We start from the raw sequence: 26,051 nt of genomic DNA on the forward strand, positions 1-26,051 counted from the left end.
CTCTCAAGGTCACCTGAAGAAAAAAGTACGTTTGTTCAGCTGTCATGTAGCAGAAGGATAAAATGAAAGTGTGAAATGTCTGTGCCCAAGATGAGGAATTTGGAAGCACATGAAGTGTCTTTACTACAAACAGCTTATAGCAACATTCACTTTAAGATAGGGCATTGGTTATTTCTCATTCACTAGTGAAGTAGTGAGTACCTTCCCTCAGGTTTGAACGGAGAACCACATCAATCAGAATACAGAGAGATTAAAAAGTAGATTAAAACCATACTTTGTCTCCACCCTTATTACTCATCTTACACATAATTCTGTCTCTTGCTATTAGATCGCGAAGGTCTTTTTAAAGAGGATCAGTATTATTACTCATATTTTACAGCAGACTAAAGCAAGGCAGGAATCATTTCTCATGGTGACATGTAGAAATTCAGTTTCTAATCTGGGAACAGAATTCAGGTTTTGCCGATGTCAATTCAGCATTCTATGCAGAAGGACAGACTTCCTGTCTCGGCGGTAGCAATATCAGCAAGTAGCTACCCTCTCTCCCCATGTTTTGTCCCACACAGTTTTTTTCTGTATCATATAGGAATCAGCTTAAAAACTGATACCATTAATATGGCACTAGTATACTTTCACTTTGTCACTTTGACGAAGCCTATCTTCACTGTGATTCTGCAGTGAGTTACTGCTTCAAAAATACATTCATCTCACATTTCACTGTTAATCAACATTCCTAAGATTTCAGGATCAATGTTCCAATTACGCTTGCAATAGTCACTTCCTACCCAGTTAATTGTCACCAGACATGTAATCTTCACTGATTTCAAGACATTATGATTGGGACTCAACTATTTAATTGTTTTGATAATAGTAGAAAGGTATAACCCATCAGAGCATAACATTGTTGGTCTAATTCTACACACCTTTAAGAATTAAATTCTGTATTATCCTATTTGCCAAACTAAACATTTGTGGTAGGATTTTGTGGTGGTTATAAAAAGCAGCTTTATCTTAAATAAATTGGGTTATTTTAGGTGACAGAGAGGCCTAACTGTATACTGAAAAACTGGACTAAAGCTCTGCTGACCTAACATTTCACTAGTTCTGCTCAGATTCTTATGATGAGCGTACAGTGTTCTCTTACCTTTGCCTTTGTGTTTTTTCTGCTTCTGCTCGCTTAACTTATCCAATGGCAGGTCACTGAGGTCCAGACTATACAAGTTTCTAGCTAACACTTTAGTTAGGGTCTCCATTGTCAGTGACCACTCAGTGGCCAGCTCTTCCCAGTATGTCAGTGATGACATGACAGACAGTAAGTCATCCCAAAGTTCTCGAGAGATGTACACGTTTAGATTTGCTTTGATCCAAGCTACTATAAGAGTCTAAAAGAGTAAAATGAGAAATGTTGGCTTATCAGCAAAAGATGACAATATTCAAACATTACTGCTTAAAAAAGAAGTACCTAACTGCTACAGAAATTTCTGTGTTCATTTCCTCACGATTACTCACACACTTATCATGAATAATCAAGCATTACATTAACATGAGCTTTTGATTTAAATATAGGAGGAACTAGTTTAACTTCTGTAAGATCTTACCATATTTTGAAGTTTGAAATCATCTATTATAGCTTATGGAAAGGAATAAAAAAAATCAGTTCAATAGGCATAGATAGCACAGAAGACTTTGTGCTGACCTGAGCTAAAATTTTATTCTGCAACAGAATTGGATTAAAATTGTGTAAATTTCCAGTTAACTCAACTAATGAAGTGCATTTCCTTTTTAATTTCACTGTAGCGTGAAAACAATTATTAGAATGCCATTAATTATAGCCAATATAAGATGTAGCCAGATGCTTAACCCACACCATTCACATTATCTGGACGATCAATGATTTCAGATAACAAATCAGTCAGCAGTAGTTGATATATCTTAGTTAAAAGTAAGCTGAATAAATTCAATTTAATTTATGTTTAATTGCCTGGAAAAGAGGTCCTGCAAGTCTTCCTGCTAAAGTGGAGTTTTTTCTTCCTTGATACTGCAAGAAAGTTTGGGGTGGTATTTTCAGCACAGATTCAGTAACTCTGAGCAGCACAAGTAGCATTTGTTCCCTGCAAAGCAATATTAAACTTAGAGTCAGCACTTTGTTATATTTCTGTATATACCAAGATACTTCTAAAGATAATGACTGAGCTTGATTTTCTCAAATACACTGCAAACAGCCTAACTTCTTTATTGTAAAAGATTAACAAAATTGTAAGGTAAAGTTCTGTTTTTTTTTTTTTTTAATAAATGACAGGTTTTGGCAGTGTAACATCATAAATAACACTTCATTCATTATTTTGTGTGGCACAGAATCTCTGTCATCACAGTCTAGAGTCACTTCTTTAAAATGATGAGATACTGAGGAAGAAAATAGCAAATCAGTGGGATCTGTTTTCTGGTCCTTTTCCCTAATTCCCCATTGGTGATTACTTGTTTCCTCACGAGAGGAGCCAAATTTTACATGACATATAAGGTACTTACCCAGGAGATACAAGTGAGAGATTGAATGCAAGTCAAGTTAAAATGGAATAAATCAGCCATTTAACATCCCCTTGCTACTGCTTCCTTGCAATACAGAATGGTGGCAATATAATACCTCATTAGAGACAGTTATTTAAAAGAAAGGAGGAAATAATGCGGATGACTTGGTAAGAGGATCCCTTGTTCCTGCTATGCAACTTAAAGGCTGGAACGGAACAACACAGTTAAATAGAAAATGGACTCTTGCACAAACTTCTAAAGCTGAAATTAATTGCAGATGAAGAGCAACCCACATCTCACTATAATAATTATCCAGACTTAACTGAGTATTTTTGTCTATTTTCAAATCAGACTGTGAAGCTTCATACATGACTTCATACTTAGCACTCTGATACATGAGAAAAACGTCCTGGAAAAAAGCCATCACTAGCTATTTAATAGTAGTCCATGTACACCAGTTTATTTCTTTTTTCATTGAGGCTAAGCTGTCTCAAACTAGCTAGTGATGACTATTGGATTTAACAAAGGAGCTCACCAATTCTGCTACAGCAAATTGCTGGTGATGTTATAGCTTGTGTATTGATTGATTTAGAGAAAATGACTCATACAGTCAGTACCATCCTGCTGTGTTTACTACCAAAAACACTTTCACATTTATCTTATGAAATAATAATTTAGGATAAAAACATCAGCATTTTACCAAGTCTTCTTGTCCATAGTAACTTGAACTACCATGTGACGGTAGATATTAAGAATCCGTTTACACATATCAGTGTGTTCATCCAACAGAGTTTTAATTTCATTTGCAGGTTCGAGAAAAAATATGTTTGAAGAATTTATTATAAAAACCTGCAGGTAAAAAAAAATTTAAAAAAATAGACGTAATGAGCTTGAAGCACTTTGATATTTTCAACAATTCTGTTAATAGCAATCAAGACAAAATCCATCATTAACAAAATCAGCTGCATATACACTCAGAAGTATATATTTAAATGCAAGTAAGTTTGATTTTACAATAAAACTACAAGCCTTATTAATTTTAATGTTTCTTTTTCTATAAAACATATTTGTATATCTTTGTTCTCCTAGATATATGGTATGGTAAATTACTCAATCCAATTATTTAATATAATGGACAAATGTGCCAGTAAAGAAGTCTACTGCTTCTTTAAGCATAGAAGTTCCCCTGCAAGCCAGCAACTGACTAGTGTAACACATGCTAAACTACTTGAAATAGTCCCATATAAACTATAAATGCTACCACAATTAGCTGCTGTCAAGATTGATTGTTCACAAATACCACTTCCTAGATATGTACATCAGGAAGCTTGCCAAAGTACATGCTGGAGTTAAGGGAATTCAAGTCTGTATGCTCAGAGCATAATATAAAATTCATTGAAGTTACTAAGTTTATTTTTATATTTAACAGCGTACAGCATTACAGGAAATCCTTTTTTAGGATATCTTTCAAGCTGCAGAAATCTTAATTAGGATGGTCATTTATGTTATAAGTGCAAACAACAGAGTAGTAAATGGCTATCTGTTTTGTTTAGAATCTGTTTTCTTCCAGATAGAAGAATGTTATGAAGGTTGAAGTTATGCACACAATTCTGTGAGTTTGTACATGTACATACTATACATAAAATGCATACAATTTTACATAATCAGAAATGCATTTCAAAAACCCTGAAAACTCCTGATTGTACCAAAAACAATTAGTAAAATTCAGAGATGCTTTGAAAGAGAGAATGGGATTCCTTTGTAAGAATACTATATTCCACTCTTTATGTACTGATATCATGAGTTTTACTACTAGGATGAAAATTAAATATCAAGTCTATTTCATACCTGTAATACTGACTGCATTCCAGCTCGCACATTTTGCTCTTCAGTATCAATCTCAGATAGCTTATGCAAAGTCTCTTGGTAACAGCCATTTCTTGCCCAGTTTGAGTTCCGAACATGACTGGAGTTCATAGCTTTTTCCTGAAAAATATTTTGCCCTTAAAGTTCACATTGATTTCTGACAGGTATTTTTGTTTTACATTAAAGAAAAAGTATGTAATAACAAATAGTAGACAGAAGTTTAACACGTATCTTAAAGACAACATCATGTTTTAAGAGACTTTTAGGAATTATTTTCAAGTATCTGGTTAAATACTTGCTATTTTCATCACCCTTTCTTTTGTATATAATTTGTATTCAGCTGAAAGCTTGCATGCTTTATTACCATACAAACCATATCTTGAAACCAGTTTATAAAACTTTATGATTTTTTAAAAATTGAACTAAACACATTAAAAAATTACAGATAATGGAGCAAATTGGTAGCTCATATACTCGCTGTTTAATTACAATTGCTTCATTCCCCCAGCAGATGCTTTAACATCAAGCTAAACCAAATACAGTCTGTTGAGTAAGCCACGTGGTCTCAGCCTCTGTCTACTATGCAAAAGATGCAGAAATAGCAGTCAACAATATTTTACCTCTTCTCTTTCTTTTGCTTTCTCCGATGAATTGCGGTCTACAACATTTTCATCACAATCTACAGTTGCACACTGCGTTACTTCTTCAGGTTCTTTCATAAATAAAGGCTTATCTTCTTGCTGAATCCATTCCTGATATACCTTTACCACTTTCCTCATGGCAGCTGCTTCACAAATTGGCAACAGAAATGCCTGGGAGTAGAAAAAGAAACCAACAAAAACCCAGTTACAATACTTGAAAAATTGCTAAAATGATATGGCTTCAAGCCACATCTAGAGTTGAACATTTTTTGGTGCAAAGCGTATGAAGTAAAGAAGCATCAAGACAAACTTCAAACTCACTTAAGCAGTGCTTTATAATAGACAAGCTCTAAGGGATAAGAGAAAAAAAAGTACAACCACTGTAGGATCTTAACTAGCAAATTTCTCACAAGCCTAAATGTTTGCTCACTTTCTTCATCTGCAATGTGAAAGTGTGCAGACAGGTGATAAAGAAAATGCTTTATCAAGAAAACTTGAAAACTTCTTGGCAAAAGAGATAGACATGAGAATCTGCACAGGTGGATCTATTCCATGTGTGGACTGCTGGAATTAAAGCCTAAATACTCATCAAAAGCATGCAAAACAAATGAGTAAAAGTTTCTTCTACAATACCTTCCATTTAGAGCACTTGAAAGAGTAGAATTAAATCAGTTCTAAATGTCTAATAAAAATGCAAGCAACATTCATTACTCATAGTCACATATAATTACTTTTATCTAAAAGAGATTCAGAGTAGTAGCCTTAAGACTACTGATTTACTGAAAAGACTTCAGAATTATTGTTTTCAAAAATCATGCATTTGAGAGCCAGTGTGATGGCTGATTTCTGCCCTCTCCAGGATGTTTTATGTAACTGCTGTGCCTGTAATGAGTAGTCAGGGATTAGAAACTGTTAATATCAGTCAGGTTTCAACCAATTTTAAGTACATTTATCAAAGGCCATAATGACCAAACAGTATTAAAAAAAAATAACAGATAAACTACACAAGCACATAGCTTTGTGGAGTCTACAGTGTGAATGTTGAAAACTCACTGATTATGCCTTCAAGGAGTACCCATTTGACACAAACAAGATGTTCTCTCTCCAGAAATGGATGTGTAATATGAATATCACACTAAAAATAATTGTGGGAAAAAAAAAGGGAGGAGTTCTAATAGTTCTATTAATTTAGAATTTACATTCAATGTCTCAGACTATCAATCCCCGAGCAGCAGTTACCATATGGTAACTGCCATTTTCTTCATTAATGTGTCCAATTTCTTCAACACATTGGATGTTGTTAAGCTTCTGACATTCACCTCATTCAAGAATATCAATTTCATCCAGAAATACTGGAGGTTTTTGATATTTAGTTTCGTGTTCTTTAAAGAAATCTATTAGCATTTCAACTGAAAGTTAGAAATTTTTCTTAAATATTATTAGGAAAAACCTTTTCACCTTTAAGTCTATGCCATAGGGCATAAAGAAAGTGTATCTTCCATTAATTGCCTCGGTTTGAACTCAAAGCTGTGTATCTTCGTATTACAAAGAAAGATTTGATATTCTGGTATATACTCTTAGTTTAAATTTGTCTAGTAAAGTTCCAGCTATAAAAAACTATTTTGAGTATGTTCAGCTTATGCATCTGGTTGCAGTAGAGTTACAAGCAGAATCTGTTACCTTCTGTAGCCATCTGTCTCACTTTTCTGGAGAACACTGTCAAGGTAAGGTCATTTGACTGCTGCTAAAACAGATCTTGAACAGCTGCAGACTCCTAAAGCAGGCTTATATTTAAGTTTGGTTGTGAGTTATAACAGCTACGGGGCTGAAGAAATAAAACATTCCTGTCGAACTGTAAAGTCCAAGCTAAATTCTCTCAAGCTGGTTATCAAAGAAATAGAATTAGAAAAAGCAGGGTCCAGAGACATTCTACATAAGAAGGAAAGATTCTGAAATATCTTCTAATTCTTAAATTTTAAAGGCAAAATAACAAAAAAAAAAAAGTACATTTTTATAACGTTCTGGTCAGCAAATACACTTAAAAAAAATATGACATAACAATCACTTATAGTGTAGTTCTATTGCTTTTGTATTCTAAGGAAGGTTTTTTTACCTGTCGAAAAATCTCAGTTAGAAAATTAACATTACTTCTTTTAGAAGAAAAGACTTTGCGGACAATTTCAATATCAGTTAAATGTTCTTCATCAATACTGCAGAGGCTAGAAGAACTTGGTTCTCTCTCTGTTAAAGTACTTGTATTAGAATGTGATTGTTCTGGCTCTGCATTTCTATCCTGCTTGTCAGTGTTGTCATTTTTGCTGTCTTCTCTTGAAGCCATGCTAGCAGCTGCTCTCTGAAAGAAAAATTTAGGGAGTACACACAGCACATTTTAGTAATATAATTTGAATGGCACAATTTAAATCACACAGAAGTACACTTTAAAACAGTACAGAGAACTCATGAAAAAGAACAAATATAAAATTTATTGCATTTCAAAGCTTTTTACCTCTACTTGATTAAAACACAAATATTTAGCAGATTATAAAAAAAAACAAAAAAAAAACAAAAACAAAAAAGAACTACCATGACTCCTTCTAAACTGAATTCATGAGCAGAATTTTTTTTTTAGAAATTCCCTTTTTCAATTCTTCATTAACTATAATGATCAAAAGATTGCATGTGGTTGGCAATACTAGTAAGTGAAAACATAAAAACAAGAAAACGTTCTGTATTTGGCTTTACCTGAATATTCTTTGGCACATTTTCACCTTCCATCCCAGGAATGTGAGGTCCTGCATGGGGTTTTGGCTCAAGCCAGAAAGACACCAACCACCGAATGACAATGACACGAGCCTTAATAAAAGGTTCCTTTGTGCAATATATTGCCTCATTGGTTTCAGCATCTTTCTTAACCATTACATAGTGTGGCTTTGGTCTCATCTGTGGTATATCTGTAAGGAAAAACAACATTTTAAAAAACATGCAAAGAGAAAGCGCTGTTTATCCGAAGCCATTCTATGATTCTCTATGTAAGAAATCTTAAAACTGTGACCAATACACATGAATGTTCAGAGATGCTGCTTCTTCATATTCACTGCTGAACAACACATTCCAAGTTGTGCTGAAATGGCCACAATATAGATAATCCCAAAACTAGACATAAGGATTCAAAAGGCTATAATTTCCTCCTGGAGTGAAAATGTATTTATAATGCAACAGACAGCAACAAGTTTTTGCTATTCCAAAACCTTTAATTTTCATCTGGAAGTCATTTGTTGTATGGCCTTATAGCCTTGCTTAAATTTTAAAACCATTTGCAGCCTGTTCATGTTTTCAGCCTTATTTTTAATTTACATGCTAAAATTAACGTTTGAAGAGAAACCTTGGTAAACTCACCCAAGAGCATAACTACTTCACACTTGCACTGAAAAGTACAAATGAGTTCTAAGTAGGAAAATAATCATTAACTAGACCAGAATGCATCCTATACAAGAAAATAATGTTCACATATAATGATGGTATTGTCGTTTTTTAAAAAATTCTTAAGAAGTGTTTACAGCTAAGTTACTAAGCAACAATTTATCTGTGACTCATAACAAATCTATGGACATTTAAGAGCCTTGTAAGCCACTTAACTCCCTACTACCAAATGTACTAGGCGAACAGATGCAGTTCAGAAGCAATGCACCATCACATTTCCTAATGGAAACCCAGAAATATTTGTTTTTCTGCAACGAACCACAGTTAAGCAATATAGTTAGCAATAAAGGTCAACAGTTGTTTACTGATGCCAATCCTAACATCTAACCATGGCTGCTACAAGAGAGCCTTAATTCCAAATCATATTTTATATGCAGCTGCAATAAGAATGGACTGTTGGTCCTGGAATAGGTGAAAGATGAATAATACGACAGTGGGCAATCCTGCTCCTAAGCACTTTAAGTCTCACAGCTTCATCTAATACCACATTACCATTGTACAGTTTTGCTGGACTTTGCTGCCAGAGCAAGGGCACATGCACCTTCGTATGACTTAGTTGAAAGCTGATTCCTAGAGGTGGTACTGACTCCCCCACTAGCTTGTAAGGAATGCAACGAAGGATGCCCCATGCGATTACAATCCTACTCTGAAGGAACTTTGACTAATTCAGGGTTTATAACCTAAAATTCCCATGTCCTGGTTCTCAACTCTTGCAGTGACAAACATGCTGACAGTGTCATTGGTACTCATGAATCTAACTGGAAAAAAAAAAAAAAGAAAAAAGAAAGGGAGTGACATTTCTTACTAACTCAACTTAGATGATATCCACAACTACAGTAAAAATGTTACAAAAATCTAAAAATGTGCTGGGGGGTGCAGGAGGGGAGAACAGTTTGTTTTTAGATGGTGCATAACATACCCTCCTGCAAGCTCATGTATCAACAGCCCAGTTAAATTCCAGATATATCTATAGCTAGCTCAATACTGCAAAAATGTGATGTCAAGGTCTCACAAGCCGATACGGGGTACAGAACAGTGCTATATAAAAATCAACAGTCAGAAGCTACTACAAGACTTCTGGATGTGAATGGCATTTCTGTTGGAATGGTGTGCCAACTTCACTTCTGCAGTGTAGAAAGGCAAGGAGGAGATCTGCTCTGATACAGAGTCAATGAAAATACAGCTAAGGACTGAAGACAACAGGTGCTGTCAAAGCACATCTTACTGCTGGTATTTCAGTGTAACAGTTTTATCCGGAGATACCAGATCCTGCCCAAAAGACAAAATCCCACATCCTGCCCAAAAGAGAAAAACCAGAAAATGATAATCCTATTCAGATAAGGAGAGAGATGCATTGGACACTTAAGATATGTTCCATAGTTTTATAACCTTTAGTAGGCAAAAGGCAGTTCAAAAATACTAGTGCTAGGATTCAAGAAGATGTAAAGTAGCCACATTAGAAAATGTAAAGTTGTTCCCCATCCGTATCTTCCTAATGTTGGGCCAACAGCTTTTTGGAGATATAGTATTACTTCTTTTGGATTATATATGGTGCCATTAAACCAGGAATAATAAATCCAGACAGCAGCAATGTAATAACTGCCTAGATAATAGCTGATTAACTTACAATAGACATATGAACTTAGAGATGCTTGAAGTTTACAGCCAACCTGGGGCAAAGGTTTCCCTGTTAATATTACAAATACACAAGACAACATCCAGCACCAGCACTGAGAATATCCAAGTTGATGCATCTCAATTTCCTCCCAAGAGACACATACAAAACCAGTGATAATCTCAATACAACACTACTTAACTGAGGAATGTATACAAAACATACTTTAAGATTACATCCAGTACTTTTAACGGAAGCAGTATTTTTAGAGGGAACTGCATGACTCTTGTATACCATCCATGTAAGAATAAGTTACAAATGCACAGAATGCTTTTAAACAGCTTAGAAAGTTTTTATTTATATATTATTATATATAAGAAATACAGAAAAGTATACCATTCTCATTTTGCAGAAAGCAGCAACTTAAGAAGAACATCTAAAAAAAAATTATACATCTTTAACTGCAGCATGTGTTACTGCACAGCCTGTGAAAAAATGATGTGCCTGGTAGTGCAATATTTAATAATGCAGAAAAATCGGTCCTCTGACATCTACCGCATTCAGTAGAAGGTGAAGGCTACAATTCTACCTATGCAGTAATAGCACCTGGATAGCTGTTTCACCCTTTTGAAAACACCAGTACTCGTGCAGTAAACACATCTTTGCAGTACACAGTCTCCTGTAATTTCACAGTATCTTCCCAGAAAAGCCTCTCTCTATGTATTCCTCTCAACTATATTATGTACTGCAGCTGTTTCTCAAATGCATGCTCTGTCAGTTATTTCTTGCATTTTCACACTTCTGCCAGTCTTCAAAGTATTCATGAGAGCTTCATGTAAGGGCACAGACCTAAAACAGAAGCAAATCAGAAGCTTACTAAATTGACTAAAATAATACAAGAAAATATTCCTTTCCCCAACTTCCCGTTTTTCCTTTGTTTTGTTTAGTTTCTCCCTTCCACTCTGGGAATGCAGTGTGAGCTTATGCCAAGAGGACAAGTTTTACATGCGGCAGAAAATGAAAAGACCAGGGGGAAAAAAAAAAAAAATGGTGGTCACTTGCAGATTTGACCATGCTTACATTTTAAGGCTATAAGGAGCACAGAGAGCTATGGGACAGACTACTTTCTGGTTTACCTGTAAATGAATAAACTCTTCTAAATGGTTTAGAAATGGAATAGGTAGGTATGATGGAAGCAACAATGACTGTGAAATCCATATTCCAAAGAACATCTTGCAGAATATGAATAGATGTTAAAAGACATTTGAAACAATTCTACTCCTCTGCTGTACTCCTATTCTAAGCCTGTGAGACTCCAAGAATTTGAGGAGGCACGTTAGCTTCTTGTAACTGAATACGCATTACTGTAACTGATACACATCTGAAAATCTTGCTTAAGAAAATCACTACTCAATACATCATCTCCAATAAAGACTAAGAACTAATGCTTGCTTAGTAAAACTACTGTTTTCATTTGTAACCTCATGACTTTTCCTAAATTAAACATAAAGCTAGTAGCAGAAAACCATGTGTTTTTATCAGCATGCTCAGTGTCCAAGCTTTTGCTGTTTTCTGCCTAAATGACTTGTCAATTTTGTTCATAACAGGCAAGTAGAGGATTGTTTTCAATTAGGGTGGGGGGAGGAACGCCAGAGAAGAATTTCAGAAAGGGAAATTTCTATTCCACTTACCAGTGTTTCTGTTGCCTCTGTTACTGTACTCTTCCCCAGACTGCTTCTGACTTTGCACAGTTTAAGGCACTGACAGCAGTTTTGGAGATCTGTGTTAATTTTTTCTTCTTTCCCATTGTCTCAGGGCCTTGCAAGCTTCTTGTTTATGGTTCACAGGAAAAGAAAGGACTACAGTAGTACTTCCATGGAAGAATTGGTCAAGACCTCCATAGAAAGAAATATGGTTTCCACGTGTCTTCTTCCATGACCTCAAAGCAGCAGCACTTGCAGCGATTTCAGCAGTGAAGCTCTTCAGTATCTTCACACAATTCTTGTTCCAAAATTGCTCATGACTGGATTTATACTGTTCCTTTTCCCCTACATGAGAAGGTTCACCGTTTGTAGGAACACCTATCCCAGGTTTTAAAACATGTATCTCTGTAGAAAGCCATAATCCACACATGGACAGGTAGCAAGAAAGACCTTTTCAGCATGCTTCCCCACAGCTTGATTTTAGAATATGGAATTGTGGCTGGAGAGATTACTATTAATCCTTATGAGATGCTGCATCAACAGCCAAGAGGAGTGGTGCTGCGTAGATATTATTCCAGCAATGATATGGTATCTAGAAGCCTGACTAGATTATATTGCTTTGTTTGCTTACAGTTTGTGTGTAGGTGGATATAAACCTGAGATACCAAAGTCAGGATATGAAAGCAACATTCTAGTTGCTAAAAACTAGAGCTAAAAACCTCTAAACAAAATTCTAGTTGGATTTGCTAAGTAAACACCTAGAATTCCAGTTTTTTATATGGAAAGATACATTTTAGCAAGGTCTGTTTTAAAGATTGTTAAAACCTACCTTCTTCCTCCTAATGCAAGCTCATGACAAAAGTACAGCTGATGCAAAAATATAAATAACTTTACCCTGACTGAACTCTTGAACAAGCACAGTATGATCCAGATATGTTCCTTTATCTGTACATATCCTGTATAGATAGTCAGCATCTCCAAAGAGCAGACCTTCTCTTGTCTTAACATAATTAGTTTCTCTTCTGAGCATGACAATAGAGGTCACATTAAAGAACTGTTTTACAACATTTAATTTACCTGATTATCAAATGCTTCCACAGATAATTGAAAACCATGAGACAGAAGCCAAAACGTGCCCCTTCATAAGAAATACTGAGCATAAAGAACATTCTCTGAAGTATAACTCAAGCAAGAAACTGCTTTGCCACATTCTTTGTTAGAGGAAATGTGATGATTAATTACATCATCAGTTGTATAGACTTACCAAGTATAGGGTTATATAAGCTGGTCTCCTTACAGATGTTTGGGAAAATAGAAGGTAAATAATATTTCTTAAAATTTGAGAATAAAAATGAAAATCCCTTTTCCTGGTTTTCTTTGTTCTTCCATTCTAAACTCTTAACCTTAAAAACAAAAGAAAATAATTTAAATTAAGTAAACATCTAGAACAGAAAGATGACTGATGAAATTGCCTCTTTATACATTATTTCCATGAAACAATATCATTTTTATATACATTTGCAGTATACAGAGTGCTAACAGTGTTTTTTTTCTTTCTGTTGAACAAACAGATGTTAGTTGTTTCATGTTTATTTGCTTGAAAGCTACAGAACATACCTGAATTACTATGTATTTCAAAAGCGCTTCCAAGAAATAGCTTGTTAAGTCTTCTTGTCCTTTATCTCCAGATTGAGGAGGAACAAGTGGAGTGATTTCCTCTATAGTCACTTGAGCTATCATAGAATATTAATAATAATAATAAAAAAAATCAGATCTACATTTATATGACTTCTGTATAAATATCTACCAAGTCATGAAAGTAGAAATGTACAGCTGTAAACAGAAAGGTACAGGCAAGCCAAACCAAATACACATTAACGAAATTTAGTAAGTTTTAGCCAATAAATCATCATACAAATCATTTCTTACATAACTAAAAATACAGGAGAGAATTAAATTCTCCTTAGGCACCTTGGAATTTACCTGCTAAGATCCAATTTTTTCAAAGGGCATAATCAGTATTTTGAAATTTATGCAAATAACGAAGAACATAGTGTTTGTGTTTCACAAATGCCAACGCTTTATTTATATCTACATTTTCTTCATCTAGCAATTCATCAGTTACATCAAATAAAGTTTTAGTTTTATACATCCTTTGCCTTGAAAGTGAAGCTAGATAGGTGTTATTTTTCTCCTGGTCCTGCAGTAAGATGATTGTGTTTCACTCTTTCTACTCTGCAATTCTATTCTGCCTACACAGTTGGATTGTTTCATTCTTTCTTGTGTCTGCATACATGAGATAACTTCAAAACAGGGCTTAAAGTAACTTACATCTCCAGAGCTAACCTGTCAGGAAATTCTGCAGCTGGAGTCAGCTCTCTTTCTGTAAATTTAACTACCAACCAAGAAGACTCTGTTTGCTCCTATAAGCAATGCTTGTGTCAGCTCTAAAGCGCTAGGTGGAGGTGGGGAAAAAGGCAACAGCACTTTCTGCTCAGAGGAATGAAGTGCTTAGTTTCTTATTCACATTTGCCTGAATACACAATTTGCAAGCAAAATACACAGTTTGCACACAAGACCACTCAATTCCAATTCATGGATAAATCTGAATTCCTACAAAAGGTATATGCACTGAATTATGAAGTAAGAATTTTCCCCAAAGCTACAATTAACTGATACTTACTGCTGGAGTGAACAGCTGAAGATTTATTTGCCACAAAAACAATCATAAGAGAAAGTTATCTCTATAGTCTATCAATTAGGGAAGACAGTGATCCTGGCTTTAAAAAAAAATTTCTTACCGTATCAATTGCGTGGAAAAAAAAAAAGGAGTAATTTTACCAAATTACTTACTTTCTTGAACGTTAAGAGGAGGGTTAATGAGATTATCTAGTGTTCGGGGACCATATTCGGATTGTGGTGATGAAAATCCAGGAATTAAGCAAGAAAACATCCATAGTTGTTCTTTACTACAGTTATTCTGAAGTGCTTGCAGCCACAGCAGAAAGAGACGCACACCCTCTCGACGTATCTGAAATGAGAAAACAGAACAAGGGAACAAGTTAACTTGGACCAAAGCAATTCTGTACATCCTAGAGGGAGGAGGAAAGAGAGAGGTGTGGAATAGATAATAACAGTCAGTGTAACCATCAGCAAAGACAAGCTAGCAATCTGCAGGTCCTGCAGAAATGCAAGCCCCACAGAATCTCTTTCACAGTGCTTTCCCTGAAAGAAGAGGAAGAAAACCAATACACACCTACTTGCTTGAATAGTGTGAGATGCCATCTGAATTTTTAAGAAAATAAGTAATATCATAAGATCTCAAAATATGTTTGTGAATTGTAATAGCAGAGCAAGCTTTTTGCTGTAGCAGAACTCACAGAATCACATAATTGTGGGAGTTGGAAGGGACCCCAGGAGATCATCTAGTCCAACCCCCTCCTAAAGCAAATTTCCTTAAGTAGGTTGCACAGGAAAGTGTTCAGGCAGGTTTTTAATATCTCCAGGGAAGCAGACTTCACAGCGTCTCTGGGCAACTTGTTCCACTGCTGTCGTCCTCAAAGTAAAGAACTTTATTCTCATGTTCACATGGAACTTCCTGCATTCCAGTTTTTGCCTGTTGTTCCTTGTCCTGTCACTGGGCAGCACTGAAAAGAGCCTGGCCTATCCCCTTGACAACCACCCTTTAGATAGTTATACTCCTTCAACCCTTTCTCATTCCTTCTTCAAGTAATGGGATAGAGCCCCAGCATAGTCTTTCTCCTGGCTTTCCCACTGGAGGACTTCAGGACCAAAAGATGGTTTACAGAAAGAGCTTGAAGATGGTTTACAGAGAAGTGGAACAGCTGCTTACTGCTGTACCAAAACCACATGGTCAACCACTGTTATTTTACTACCCACTAGTGTCTTTGACCTAGTTAATTCTCTAAGACAATCAGAACCTCAGCAACGAACAATTTAGGCTTACTCCTGCTTTAATACAAAAATCTTCAGTTATTTGCACACATTCTTAAAATAGCTATCCTATTTAAGCACATTACTACTGTCAACAGTTCAGCTGAAATGAAAATATTGACTAGAAGTGATTACTTCATGACACATAAGTCATAATCTGATTCTCACTACTATGATTTTTCCATAAAAATTCACCTATATGTTCTTATTTTAAAATATTTGAGACAAAATTAAATAGCATGCAACTTTTTCCAATACCTTTAATGAATTTCCAGTATGAAGAAGCTTCTTTAAAATCAACCCTGAAAAGAAAAAATATTTTTTTTCTTAATTTCTTTGTTAAGAAGATGTTGGAGTTCTCGGTCAGACTTGATAGCATCTTTTAAACAAGTCCTTGGCAACCTCCATTTTAATCTTGGTGAGCTTGTTACCTTCAGGCAACTCTCTCAATGCCAGAAGGAAAAAAAGATCACCTCTCACAGCTTCCTTGTGACATAGAACAGCTTTCTTAGAGGACTTCAAGGGAGGTGTACACTGAACATAAATGATTCTTATATCAATAATATGAGTAAAGTCAGTTACCCATTTACAAATACAGATCTTCCCCCGTTTTTTCCATCTATTACTATATGAAAATTGGAAAATTAGTTTACAGCGCAGCTGTCCACTTGCCCTTGTTCTTTCTCAAACACTGTTACATTTCTGAATTCTCAGGTAGAAGAGTATCTTTTGTTGCATTTTGTTGTTTCATTTATCTCCTCCCCCATCTATTTTTTCCCTTCCCTACCTTGCTAATGTTTCAAGACCTTATTCCCTGCTATGGCACTTAAAATTTTATGAAATCAGTAGCACAAACTCCTAAACAGCCACTGATAAAAAAAAAAAAAAAAAGGTTAAAAAAAAGCAAAAAGATAAATAACTTACCAATACTATGAAATTGCCATCTCTGATGAATCCTTTCTGGAAGGAGTTGCAATATTTTCTACAAAAACAAAAATCAAAAACAGAACCCACAGATCTATGTTGCAGATATCATATTCAGAAGACTAAAGAGCACTCTCACAAAGGCCATAGATCAGTTACCAAAAGGTTACTTTAGAAAATTTCCCTGGAAATCTTCTCTGCTTTCCCTGGAAACATTACTTGTCCTTTCCACAGAATCCCACTCCTAAAGCTAAAAAGCCCAAAGGCTCTAACACACCGTCTGGCACAACCTGTAGATTTCAGATGTTGCTGCAGTTTATCTAGCTTCACTGACTCTTCACTGGATATTACCGTTTACAGCACAGGGAATGAAATGGGATGAGCATCTGCCTCAGTTGGTCTCATTCACAACAGTTGTATTAGGCTTTCAAAGCACAGCTCACCAACTAACCCTCATGCAACCACCAATGAACAAATCAAACAGCTCCTTTCAGATTCACTCTCTCCTATCCAGCTAACCCTACAGTTTCAAGCAGTGATGTACCTCACAGTCAAACAAATAAAAAACCCAACAACAAAAAATTTCTTGAATCTGTGTTCAACCACATGATGAGCATTCAGCAACTTTCTATTTTGAATATTCTTAAAAAGAAAATTCCTGATGACATAAGTAGAAATTTTGATCAAACAAAAAAGGCAAAAACGTGACATTCTAAGTTATTTCTAAACTATGATCTCTCATCAGAAGCAGTCTGATTTAATTCAGATAGATTCTAAGTCATATCAAGGAAGTGAAGCAATGCTTTTGGTGAGGATATTGTAAAATGCTACTTTGAAAACCAAAATATAAAAGGAATCTGTGTAAACTGGTTCTGCAGCCATAATAACCATCACCACCAAAAACTTGGGAACATATGCATAAAATGTTTTCTCCAATTAAGACACCTTTCTGAAAAAATTCAGGTCAACTCTAAGCTAAAGGAAAAGGGTGTTATGCAGTTCAGCATAAAGCATATTTCTAGGGGACTGAAGGATAGCTACTGTTACTATTCAACAGGACTTAATTCAAAGCCAAAAATGTATTAAGGAATACTGAAGTTATCTTACCTCAAAAATAAAAAGAATAGAATCTAATTCTTCTCTCTGAGACTTGTGACCTAGAGGAAATTAAGATACCAAAGCAGAATTTAAAGAACACTGAAGAAGATTCTTAGACGTACAAAAACATGCACTTCTACAATCAATAACTATTTTGCAATCCTTCTGCAAATAAAAAGAATATTTTCTTTTGTTATAGTTTATAATGGCTACAGTTTGTATAACTTTCTATTATTGCATCAGCAGCTGGCAGAGATTAAGTTACACACCACCTTATGAAGTAAAGCTTCCGATGATTCTGCAGAACACAAAAAGCCTAACATCTGAAGAATTTCCATTTTTCAAAATTCCAATAACAGCCATGAGAGAATAAACTCTCCTTCCTCAATCCCCACTGCAGGCATATTTAATTACTCCGCCTTTATTCGCCGTGTTAGTGTTTATACATATTCCTGCATCCCTAATATTCACAGAAGCACAAAGACAAAAAAATCATTCTATTTGAAATACTCACCTTTTTGTTTCAGACCTACTTCAATAGTCACAAAGTTTTCAAAGAACACATAATATATATGTGAGAAATGTAGATCAAAAAACTGTTTGAGATCAATTGACTCTGCATTCTCTGAAAAACAAAAACAGAAGATTTTCATTTTCTCTAATATCAGTCACCTCCAGTATACCGTTATCCTGTAGTCAGAAGAGGAGAATTAAAATAAGAAGTAATTATTGGTAAAGAAATTCCTGAAGTTTCCATTCTTTTAAGGTAAAGCTAATGAAATTAAATACCAAGTGCCCACCAAAATTTAAAACAGGAAGCAGCACCTCCTTCCACATATGCATGCATGGCAGCAGCATCCACAAAGCCCAGGAGAGAATCAGAATTCCAATGAAGGCTAGCCCTGTACAGATGAATCCTAGTTTAATTGATAATTCACTAGAAATAAAGCTACCCTACTGCTTCCAGCCCGTACAACAGAAAGACCATCTCTGTCATCCACTGTTATCAGCAGCAACTACCAGACACAACTAAGCTTAGAGGGAGGACAGTAAGCAAGGACCACCTCTACTCTTTAGAGAAACATTTTAGGAGGAAGCAAATGGCAGCTCTTGATTTCCACTGCTGCTCCCCCTCCTTCCCTCCCAAGCTTCAGACATGCCAGCCTCATTCATTGCCCCAGGCTCCTTTGACTGTGGTAGCTCTGGAGATGAGATGCTGGTAACTCTGGATATCTCTGAGGTTGAAATGCTGTGGTGAGGGTAGAAAGGGTGTGCTTTCCTGCTTTCCCCTGTGTAAACAGGAAAGTTTCTGGGCTCTCTTCCAAAATCCCCCCAGACAATTTTGTGCAAATCTTCAATTAAAACAATATGAAGATTTATCTAGGTTAGTTTTAAACCAGTTGGTATAATTATTTCAAATATCAATAAATACACTGAAGAAAAGGCACTCCCTGCTCAGATGTTTAACAGAAGACTAGAAAAAGTAGGTGCACAGGAGAATAGTCAGGAAGCATGTGGCAACAGCGAGGCAGAGTTTAAAAAGGTAAAATGCTTTCTCTTCAAAATACTGATGTGGAATAACAACAATAGAACAATGCAAGTAAGAGCAATCAAAATGTATACAGATGCTTTATAGCCCTCACCATTACGTTTACCAGTTCTACACACTGAGACAGCATTATTAACTGTAGTTCTTCTAAGTCCCTTCCTAATTTTCTATGGGATCTGTTTTTAAAACCCTTTCTGAATGTCAATCTTAATCTGCATGACAGGATACATAAACCCTTTCCCCTTCCCCCCCCAAAAAAGAAAAGCAAAGATGGCCAAAAGCACAGTGTATCTTAAGTTCTATTTCTGAAGTACTGCCAACTCAATTTTGTCACAACTCTTGCCATGAAATTTTCTATTACATGTTGAATTTCTGCAGTACCTTAAGAAAGACATTCTGCCCATGTCTTCCATAACCAGTGTGGTGGACTCAGTGCTCTCAAAGAAGATAGTGCTGTACCAAAAACTAAGACTGACTCTACAAGCAAGGCAGCTCAGCTAGCAATAACCTTAGCAGTCCAGGTAGATAAAGTGTGTACCTGACCTTCTACAAGATTACCAAACCTCCAGTTTTACAGATCACATCATCTTTTATCAATCAGCAGCATAACTGCTATTGCGTAGTCTTAAGTATTGAAGGACAGCAAAAACTACTTCCATTTTAAACAAAGTGAACCTTGATTCAAAGAGGGTCAGGGCAACGTGCCAAGAAACTGAGCTATGAGCTCAGGACAATCACTATATCCACTTCCACTTATGGGGCAGAATTCCAGAGCTCTGGACAGGCATGAAAACACATTAGAAATGAATTCAACAGGTTTTGAGACAGAAGCGAAGGGGAAATGAAAAGAATGATTGAGATATTCAGAAAAGTGGATACGGTGGTAGATAATCTTTCCATCTTATTTTACTATTGCATGGGAAATACACAAAGAAATGAGGCAAACGGTAGACCTGACGTGACCTAATGTGAAAGAATGGAAGAAAACAGTACTAGATTCTAAAAATGGATCAGAAGCAGTTAACCAGCTGTGTTTTTGTACGCACACTGTTTCATCTCCCAAAATAAACAGTCTTCACCCAGGCATGGGTAAACTCAGGCAAAAAACTCCTCTTTCAAATTGAATCTTAGCACAACAGTTCATAATTTTAGCAGCTCCCTTGACTCATCAGGAGAAAAATTAGACTTGCCTACGTAACCAATTGAACAGTCAATTTTCATTTCCCCAGTTACTGCAGTGACACTCCAATAGGTACAACTGGCACTATGGTAAAGCTCTTTGCCATTACTCTGTTCTCTGAAGAAATACAGATGACATTCCATTCTACTTATTTGGTATTTATCTGTTTAATTACCATGTAAGTAGGCGTCAGTCACCTCAGACAAAAACAATAGGAGCACTGCTTGACCTGCATTGTTACCATTAACACCTGAACAGTACCTCCAGAAGCTTACCTCCCAAATACACCCATGCCTTGGAGGAGGATAATGTAAGTCAAAAGCTGCTTAAAAGTTGCAACTTTTCTACCAAATGCATCTCACCCTCATTTCCTCGACAGCATAGACAAATAAGTTTTTGGAATTCACACAGGTAGTAAGCACTGAGTGCTTGCAGTAAGTGCTATTGCTTTAGGACGCAAGAAAATAAAGAAAGAACATTTTATTTAATATGAACTTTGTTCAGTCATTACCTGCAAATAATGCACACACACAAAAGTTCTTGAAAATTTTAAAGGGAGGGAAAATGCGCTTGTACAGCTGAGAGGTCACTGTTTGCCACCTACAATAAAAGACAGCTTCTGCTCGTCACCAAACAGCGCCTTCAGTGATTTAATACATTGCTGACCCAGAAATCTGGAACCTTGCATTAGTGAAAGAAATTTGGAATGTATTATGCACACCTGCACCAAGAACCCCAGCAAGGAGGAGGACTAAGGAAAGAATAATCAGGTACAGTATGGAGATAGTGATGCAGATTTCAGAAGATTTTGACCTTGTCTGGTGACCTGTTATCACCCCATTCACAGCTGCCCCTATACCAGTCTGTATGGCTACACCATGCATCGAGAGACAGACTACTGCTCTCCCTCATTACCAGAACAAAAATGCATTGCACGCACATCACTTGAATTTATCCAACTTCTAGAGATATTCTACTATACTTCCCCTAATTTAAAAGCTGATCATTTTTCTGAACAAAAGTGTTCCTAAAAGATTCAGTTTATCATTATCTTTGTGATCAATTAAAGATAAAGATTTTCAGTTCCATCACCTTAAACCATTTTCTTCAACTCTAAGGAATTGATTCGTCTTTCTCCATGATCTCCCAAGGTATCTTGAATGCTCTACAAAGAGATAGAAACCATTTCCTCTACAAGAAGCGTATGCATGTCCTTTTCATGCAGCCTTGAACTGGGAATTGGCAGGAAGCTGCTTGTCTGCTTTGGCTACTTAAAACTTTCCTGCCTTTCTAAGAGAGATGTAACCTTGTGGGATTACAGAAACAAGCTTTCCTCTTTCATTGAAAATTTATATACTTTTAAACAAAAGAACTTTGCATTCTCTCACCACAGCTTCATGCAACTAACACAAAGTAATGCGTTCCTTCCTTGTGTTCTCAGTACTCATGCCCAGATGGGGGAAAAAAAAAAAAAAGACAACTCAAAAATAGATCTGGCACCATTTAAAATAGAAAAGTTTACCAGAACAGGAAAGGAAAAACAGGACAACACCTATTTCCGTATTCCAAGAATGTAAAAACCCAAAGCTTAGACGTACAAAAAATAGTTTTAATACACTGCAATCCGGATTTGCATCTTCATTCACAGAAGTTCTGACAAGAAAATGCTGTTTCTTCATACATCACAGTAAGAGTAAGCATGGATTTTTTTTGATTGCTCAGTTTTCCTCACTACATCTCTATGACCTGAAAATTGATACAAATCTGATCTCCGCATTAACTGTGTTCTGTGGTTCCTTTTTATTTGTTTGGGTTTTTTGTTCGTTTCTTGTTTTTGTGGGGTTTTTTTGTTTGTTTTGTTTTTTAAGGGAGAAAGTTGCATTTCAGCACAGAAACGACACCTCCTCTGTCCTTCCTTCCCCTCCTCTGTCCTTCCTTCCTACTAAGCTTCTATGAATGTGGCTTTTGTTTTCTCTAGGCCCAGCATTAAGAAGGTAAGTTGGTTTTTCTGGCTGAAATTGCAGAAGTTGTATTCTGTTCATGGATTTTTGTTCTATTTTGATGCATGACACAGAGAACCAAACTTAAAATGGAAGATTATATCCAAGATATTTGTATGAACCTCACTACAAGGATAGCCAAATACCCAATAAACTGGAATTTGTATTTCCATTAAAGCGATTGAAACTTGAAGTTCTACTACTCCCCATCTTATAGACTAGAGCTGCAGCACAGAAGGACTAAATAAAAGAATACACTAAAACAAAACTGTATCAACTTCTGTGCTTACATGTGATGATATTTTTAGGAACTACTTTCACTCATTTGCTGTCAATTCTTCTTTAAAGAACTTGTTTTTGTGTCTTTTCAAATGGCCAACTCTTTTGCAAGTTACTTGTTCAAAAACTTTGCAAAAGGTTACCACCTTTCCCAATACCCCAGTAAGGTATGCATAACTTCAGAAAAATCAGATTCCAAGCCTAATTCTGCTAAAACTCTGCTTTAGATGTTGCTCCATGGTTTTACTTACAGCTTAATTATCAGTACACCCCTCTGTAACCAGGAATAATTTGTAGTCACGTAAGTACTCCAGTATTTTAATAAAAATATCCATTAATGTTACACATTTGAAGGATTCTATTTCAACAGCGCATCATACTTAGAATTACAGTGCAGAAGAGCTTAAAAAAAACCCCACGAAACACAACAAGGCATCATTTTATCAGATGTAAAATATGAAGCAGAAAAGGCAGTAGACTTTTACTGTACATTTAAACTTGTGCTTAGGTGAGCCTGTACAATTCTGGAAAGTTTCCAAGTTTACACACATAATGCCCCAATCCATCCCACCCCAGAGGGTGACCTCTGTGAGCTTTAATTTTTAGCATAAACAACTCTTTCTCCATTTTGTTTTCTACAGATTACAGTAAAAATTATTACACAGTAGTCCACAGTACGTGTTATAAGTTTATGAGTGAATTTGCAAGAGAAATGCATACTACTGTTCAGAACATTGCCTCTGTATGAGATTAAAACGTTATCAAGTACGTAAATCTTCATTTTCTGCACATGACAGAACTTCAACAGTAAACAATCTGCATGCTGGACTTAAAGTCAGAACAACAGAAAACCCATGCAGATCTCAGAAAGACATGAACTTTTTCTGAAGAGAATGTGAACATTCACCATTTACACACAGCACAGAAATTTACCATAGCAGTTCTTGGAATAATCAACACCATTCTCAATCAGATTGTGGTTAGCTTTACATTTGATTGTAAGTGTTTCAGGATTTAATTGCATGTATACAGCAGATAGCGTAACAAAAGCATTACCCAGAGACTCGGTGGCTTCTTCCTCACTTTCCCTCATTCTCACCCAAAAATCTAATAGCAGTACAATTGCAGCAAACAACGACTGAGAGGATGGCCAGACTTACAGCTCTTTTCTGTAAATCCAGGGTCCACTGCAGGCTAAATTTTGTGTACTGATTCTCATAATGAATTGGTGACTTTAGGAAGCAAAATGTTTTGAAGTTTCCTAAAACTTAGCATATAAGGAAAACAGCAAACAGAAATTAGTTTTAATTCCTCAGGGTAGAAAAATCTAACTGCTGCTTTTTAGCAAAGCAATACAGAGAATCAGTTTATACATGGACAGCCCATGGAATATAAAGCCACATCATTTAAAAAGTAGGAAACATTCGGAACCAACCAATGGTTCTGGGATATTTAACAGACTGACAAAAAGTGGAAAAAAGAGAAGATATAATAAGCCACACCATTTCCAGCAGCGTGCTACAAGTGTACTTCTATTAAACAAGGTTTTTACCTTAGCTTTATTGTTTTGGATCACCAATAACTAGCCAAGACAATTATTATTGTTATTTTTATGTAATATTGTCAAAGAAAACATCCCTGAGGTTTCTGGTACTGAAAAAATAAGAACACACTTCAGGAATTTTTTAATGGACTTCAATTTTGCACTGGACAAGTCTGAACTTCAGATCATGAGCACCTTTTAGAGGCAAATGAGCATGGGAAAAAATAAATGTGAATGATTAAGTACGTTAACAGCATGACCTTCATCTACATACAAACTGCTACCAAATATCACCATTAGTTAACTGTAGGAATGAGCAGAGCAGCTGACAGCTCTCCAGCCTGGCTGCTTCAGCTTGCCAGCAGACTCCAGAGGGGTTACAACACTGACGAGCATTATAAAACTACTCCCATAACAACTCACGTGTGTTCCAGAAGTCAGGCTTTTATTTAAGCAACTTCAAACACTCCCATAGCAATGCACTTACTTCCATTCTGAACTGCCACAACTAAATCCACAACTGACCTCCCCTTCAAGTCCAAGCAGCTAGAGCTGTCCCTTTGTCTAGCCTGGGACTTTGATCCCATTCCAGCCATAGCCTTACAGGCTAGCAGTACTGACCAGCACTGCTGTCTGCAAGTCACATGGAACACGAGCCAAAATCCTAAAGCAAAACAATTCTTCCCCCTTCTCTGATGGCCAGAAGAGAATGGAACGGTTTCGGGTTTAAGTCAGACTGACAGAACACCTACTCAGGCGCCTTAAACTGTGCTCAGCCTGCAGCCAAAGCCACGAATACTGCTGGTGACATGTCCTCTGCAGTTAGAGTTACCAGGAGAGGGAAATAAAAAAAAAAATACATACAACCCATGCCAAAAATAACACAGCACTGCACATCCACAGAAACTTCTGGAACAGTTATCTCCAGCGGAAATTCCAGGCAGCTATTTCTGTTTGCAGCTTTCCAACAGCCCTCCTCTGCAACAGCAATCAAACATTTTTCATTTCTTATAGTACAGAAGAGATATTACAGCAAACTATGTTGCTGACGTGCAACACCAGTGAATTTTATCCAGCTGAGGCATTAGGGCTGACTGCCAGCCAAATACATTTCTTAAATTAAAATCTCTTTTGATAAGTGCAATCTTTAAGCATATTGTTTAATATTAAGCAATATATCAAAATGGATGTTGAACACAGAGTGCCTCATCCTGCACCGTACTGCTCAACTTCTCCCTTTCAAAAGCTCACTTACACGGGATGTCGAACACTAACTGACCACTGAAAACAAAAGAAAGTAATTAAAAGAAATCCACACTTCAAATACTCTCCTCTCTTAGCATTATGCGTTACTTTGTTTCTATGGATCCAGAGATAGAAGTAATGCATTTTTAAGATATCAGATGCAAATAATTTTATTTGTGAGAAACAAAATACTCTTTTTCCTTAATCCTGAGGTAAAGGTTTGATGCTGAGGTCTTATTAAACAGTGCAATGCTAGCTGTAAGAACAAAGCAATATTATTTCTATAGTACCTCCCCTTCACAATCATAAAGATCGCACTTAGCTACTAAAACACTGGGGACTGATATAGATGCATATTTTCCAGTAAAATTACAAACTTCATTCCAAAGTCAACACCTAACTCCTTAAGGTGTGCTATGCGCCTTCACTGCCATCTGTTAGCCACATC

General features: G+C 36.2%; 1 protein-coding gene across 19 annotated transcripts in view; it reads right to left on the reverse strand.

Moving 5' to 3' along the window:
- RALGAPA1 (Ral GTPase activating protein catalytic alpha subunit 1) overlaps positions 1–26,051 on the reverse strand; it is a 112,676-nt gene that overhangs the window by 82,131 nt on the left and 4,494 nt on the right. For all 19 annotated transcript variants that reach the window (XR_005860044.2, NM_001277454.3, NM_001277453.3 and 16 more), the window contains exons 2-15: positions 18,322–18,432; positions 17,817–17,866; positions 16,710–16,767; positions 16,044–16,087; positions 14,685–14,862; positions 13,449–13,564; positions 13,096–13,234; positions 7,776–7,984; positions 7,147–7,386; positions 5,013–5,204; positions 4,375–4,512; positions 3,227–3,375; positions 1,982–2,111; positions 1,145–1,382 (exon numbers count right to left, since the gene is read on the reverse strand). Coding sequence is in view for 18 of the 19 variants with exons in the window: in NM_001277454.3 (NP_001264383.1) it covers positions 1,145–1,382; positions 1,982–2,111; positions 3,227–3,375; positions 4,375–4,512; positions 5,013–5,204; positions 7,147–7,386; positions 7,776–7,984; positions 13,096–13,234; positions 13,449–13,564; positions 14,685–14,862; positions 16,044–16,087; positions 16,710–16,767; positions 17,817–17,866; positions 18,322–18,432 (1,992 nt within the window). In the remaining variant the exon portion in view is untranslated. The remainder of the gene's footprint in view (positions 1–1,144; positions 1,383–1,981; positions 2,112–3,226; positions 3,376–4,374; positions 4,513–5,012; positions 5,205–7,146; positions 7,387–7,775; positions 7,985–13,095; positions 13,235–13,448; positions 13,565–14,684; positions 14,863–16,043; positions 16,088–16,709; positions 16,768–17,816; positions 17,867–18,321; positions 18,433–26,051) is intronic.

Source organism: Gallus gallus, chromosome 5, assembly GCF_016699485.2.
Source record: "Gallus gallus isolate bGalGal1 chromosome 5, bGalGal1.mat.broiler.GRCg7b, whole genome shotgun sequence".
In the NCBI taxonomy this organism is placed as follows: domain Eukaryota; kingdom Metazoa; phylum Chordata; class Aves; order Galliformes; family Phasianidae; genus Gallus; species Gallus gallus.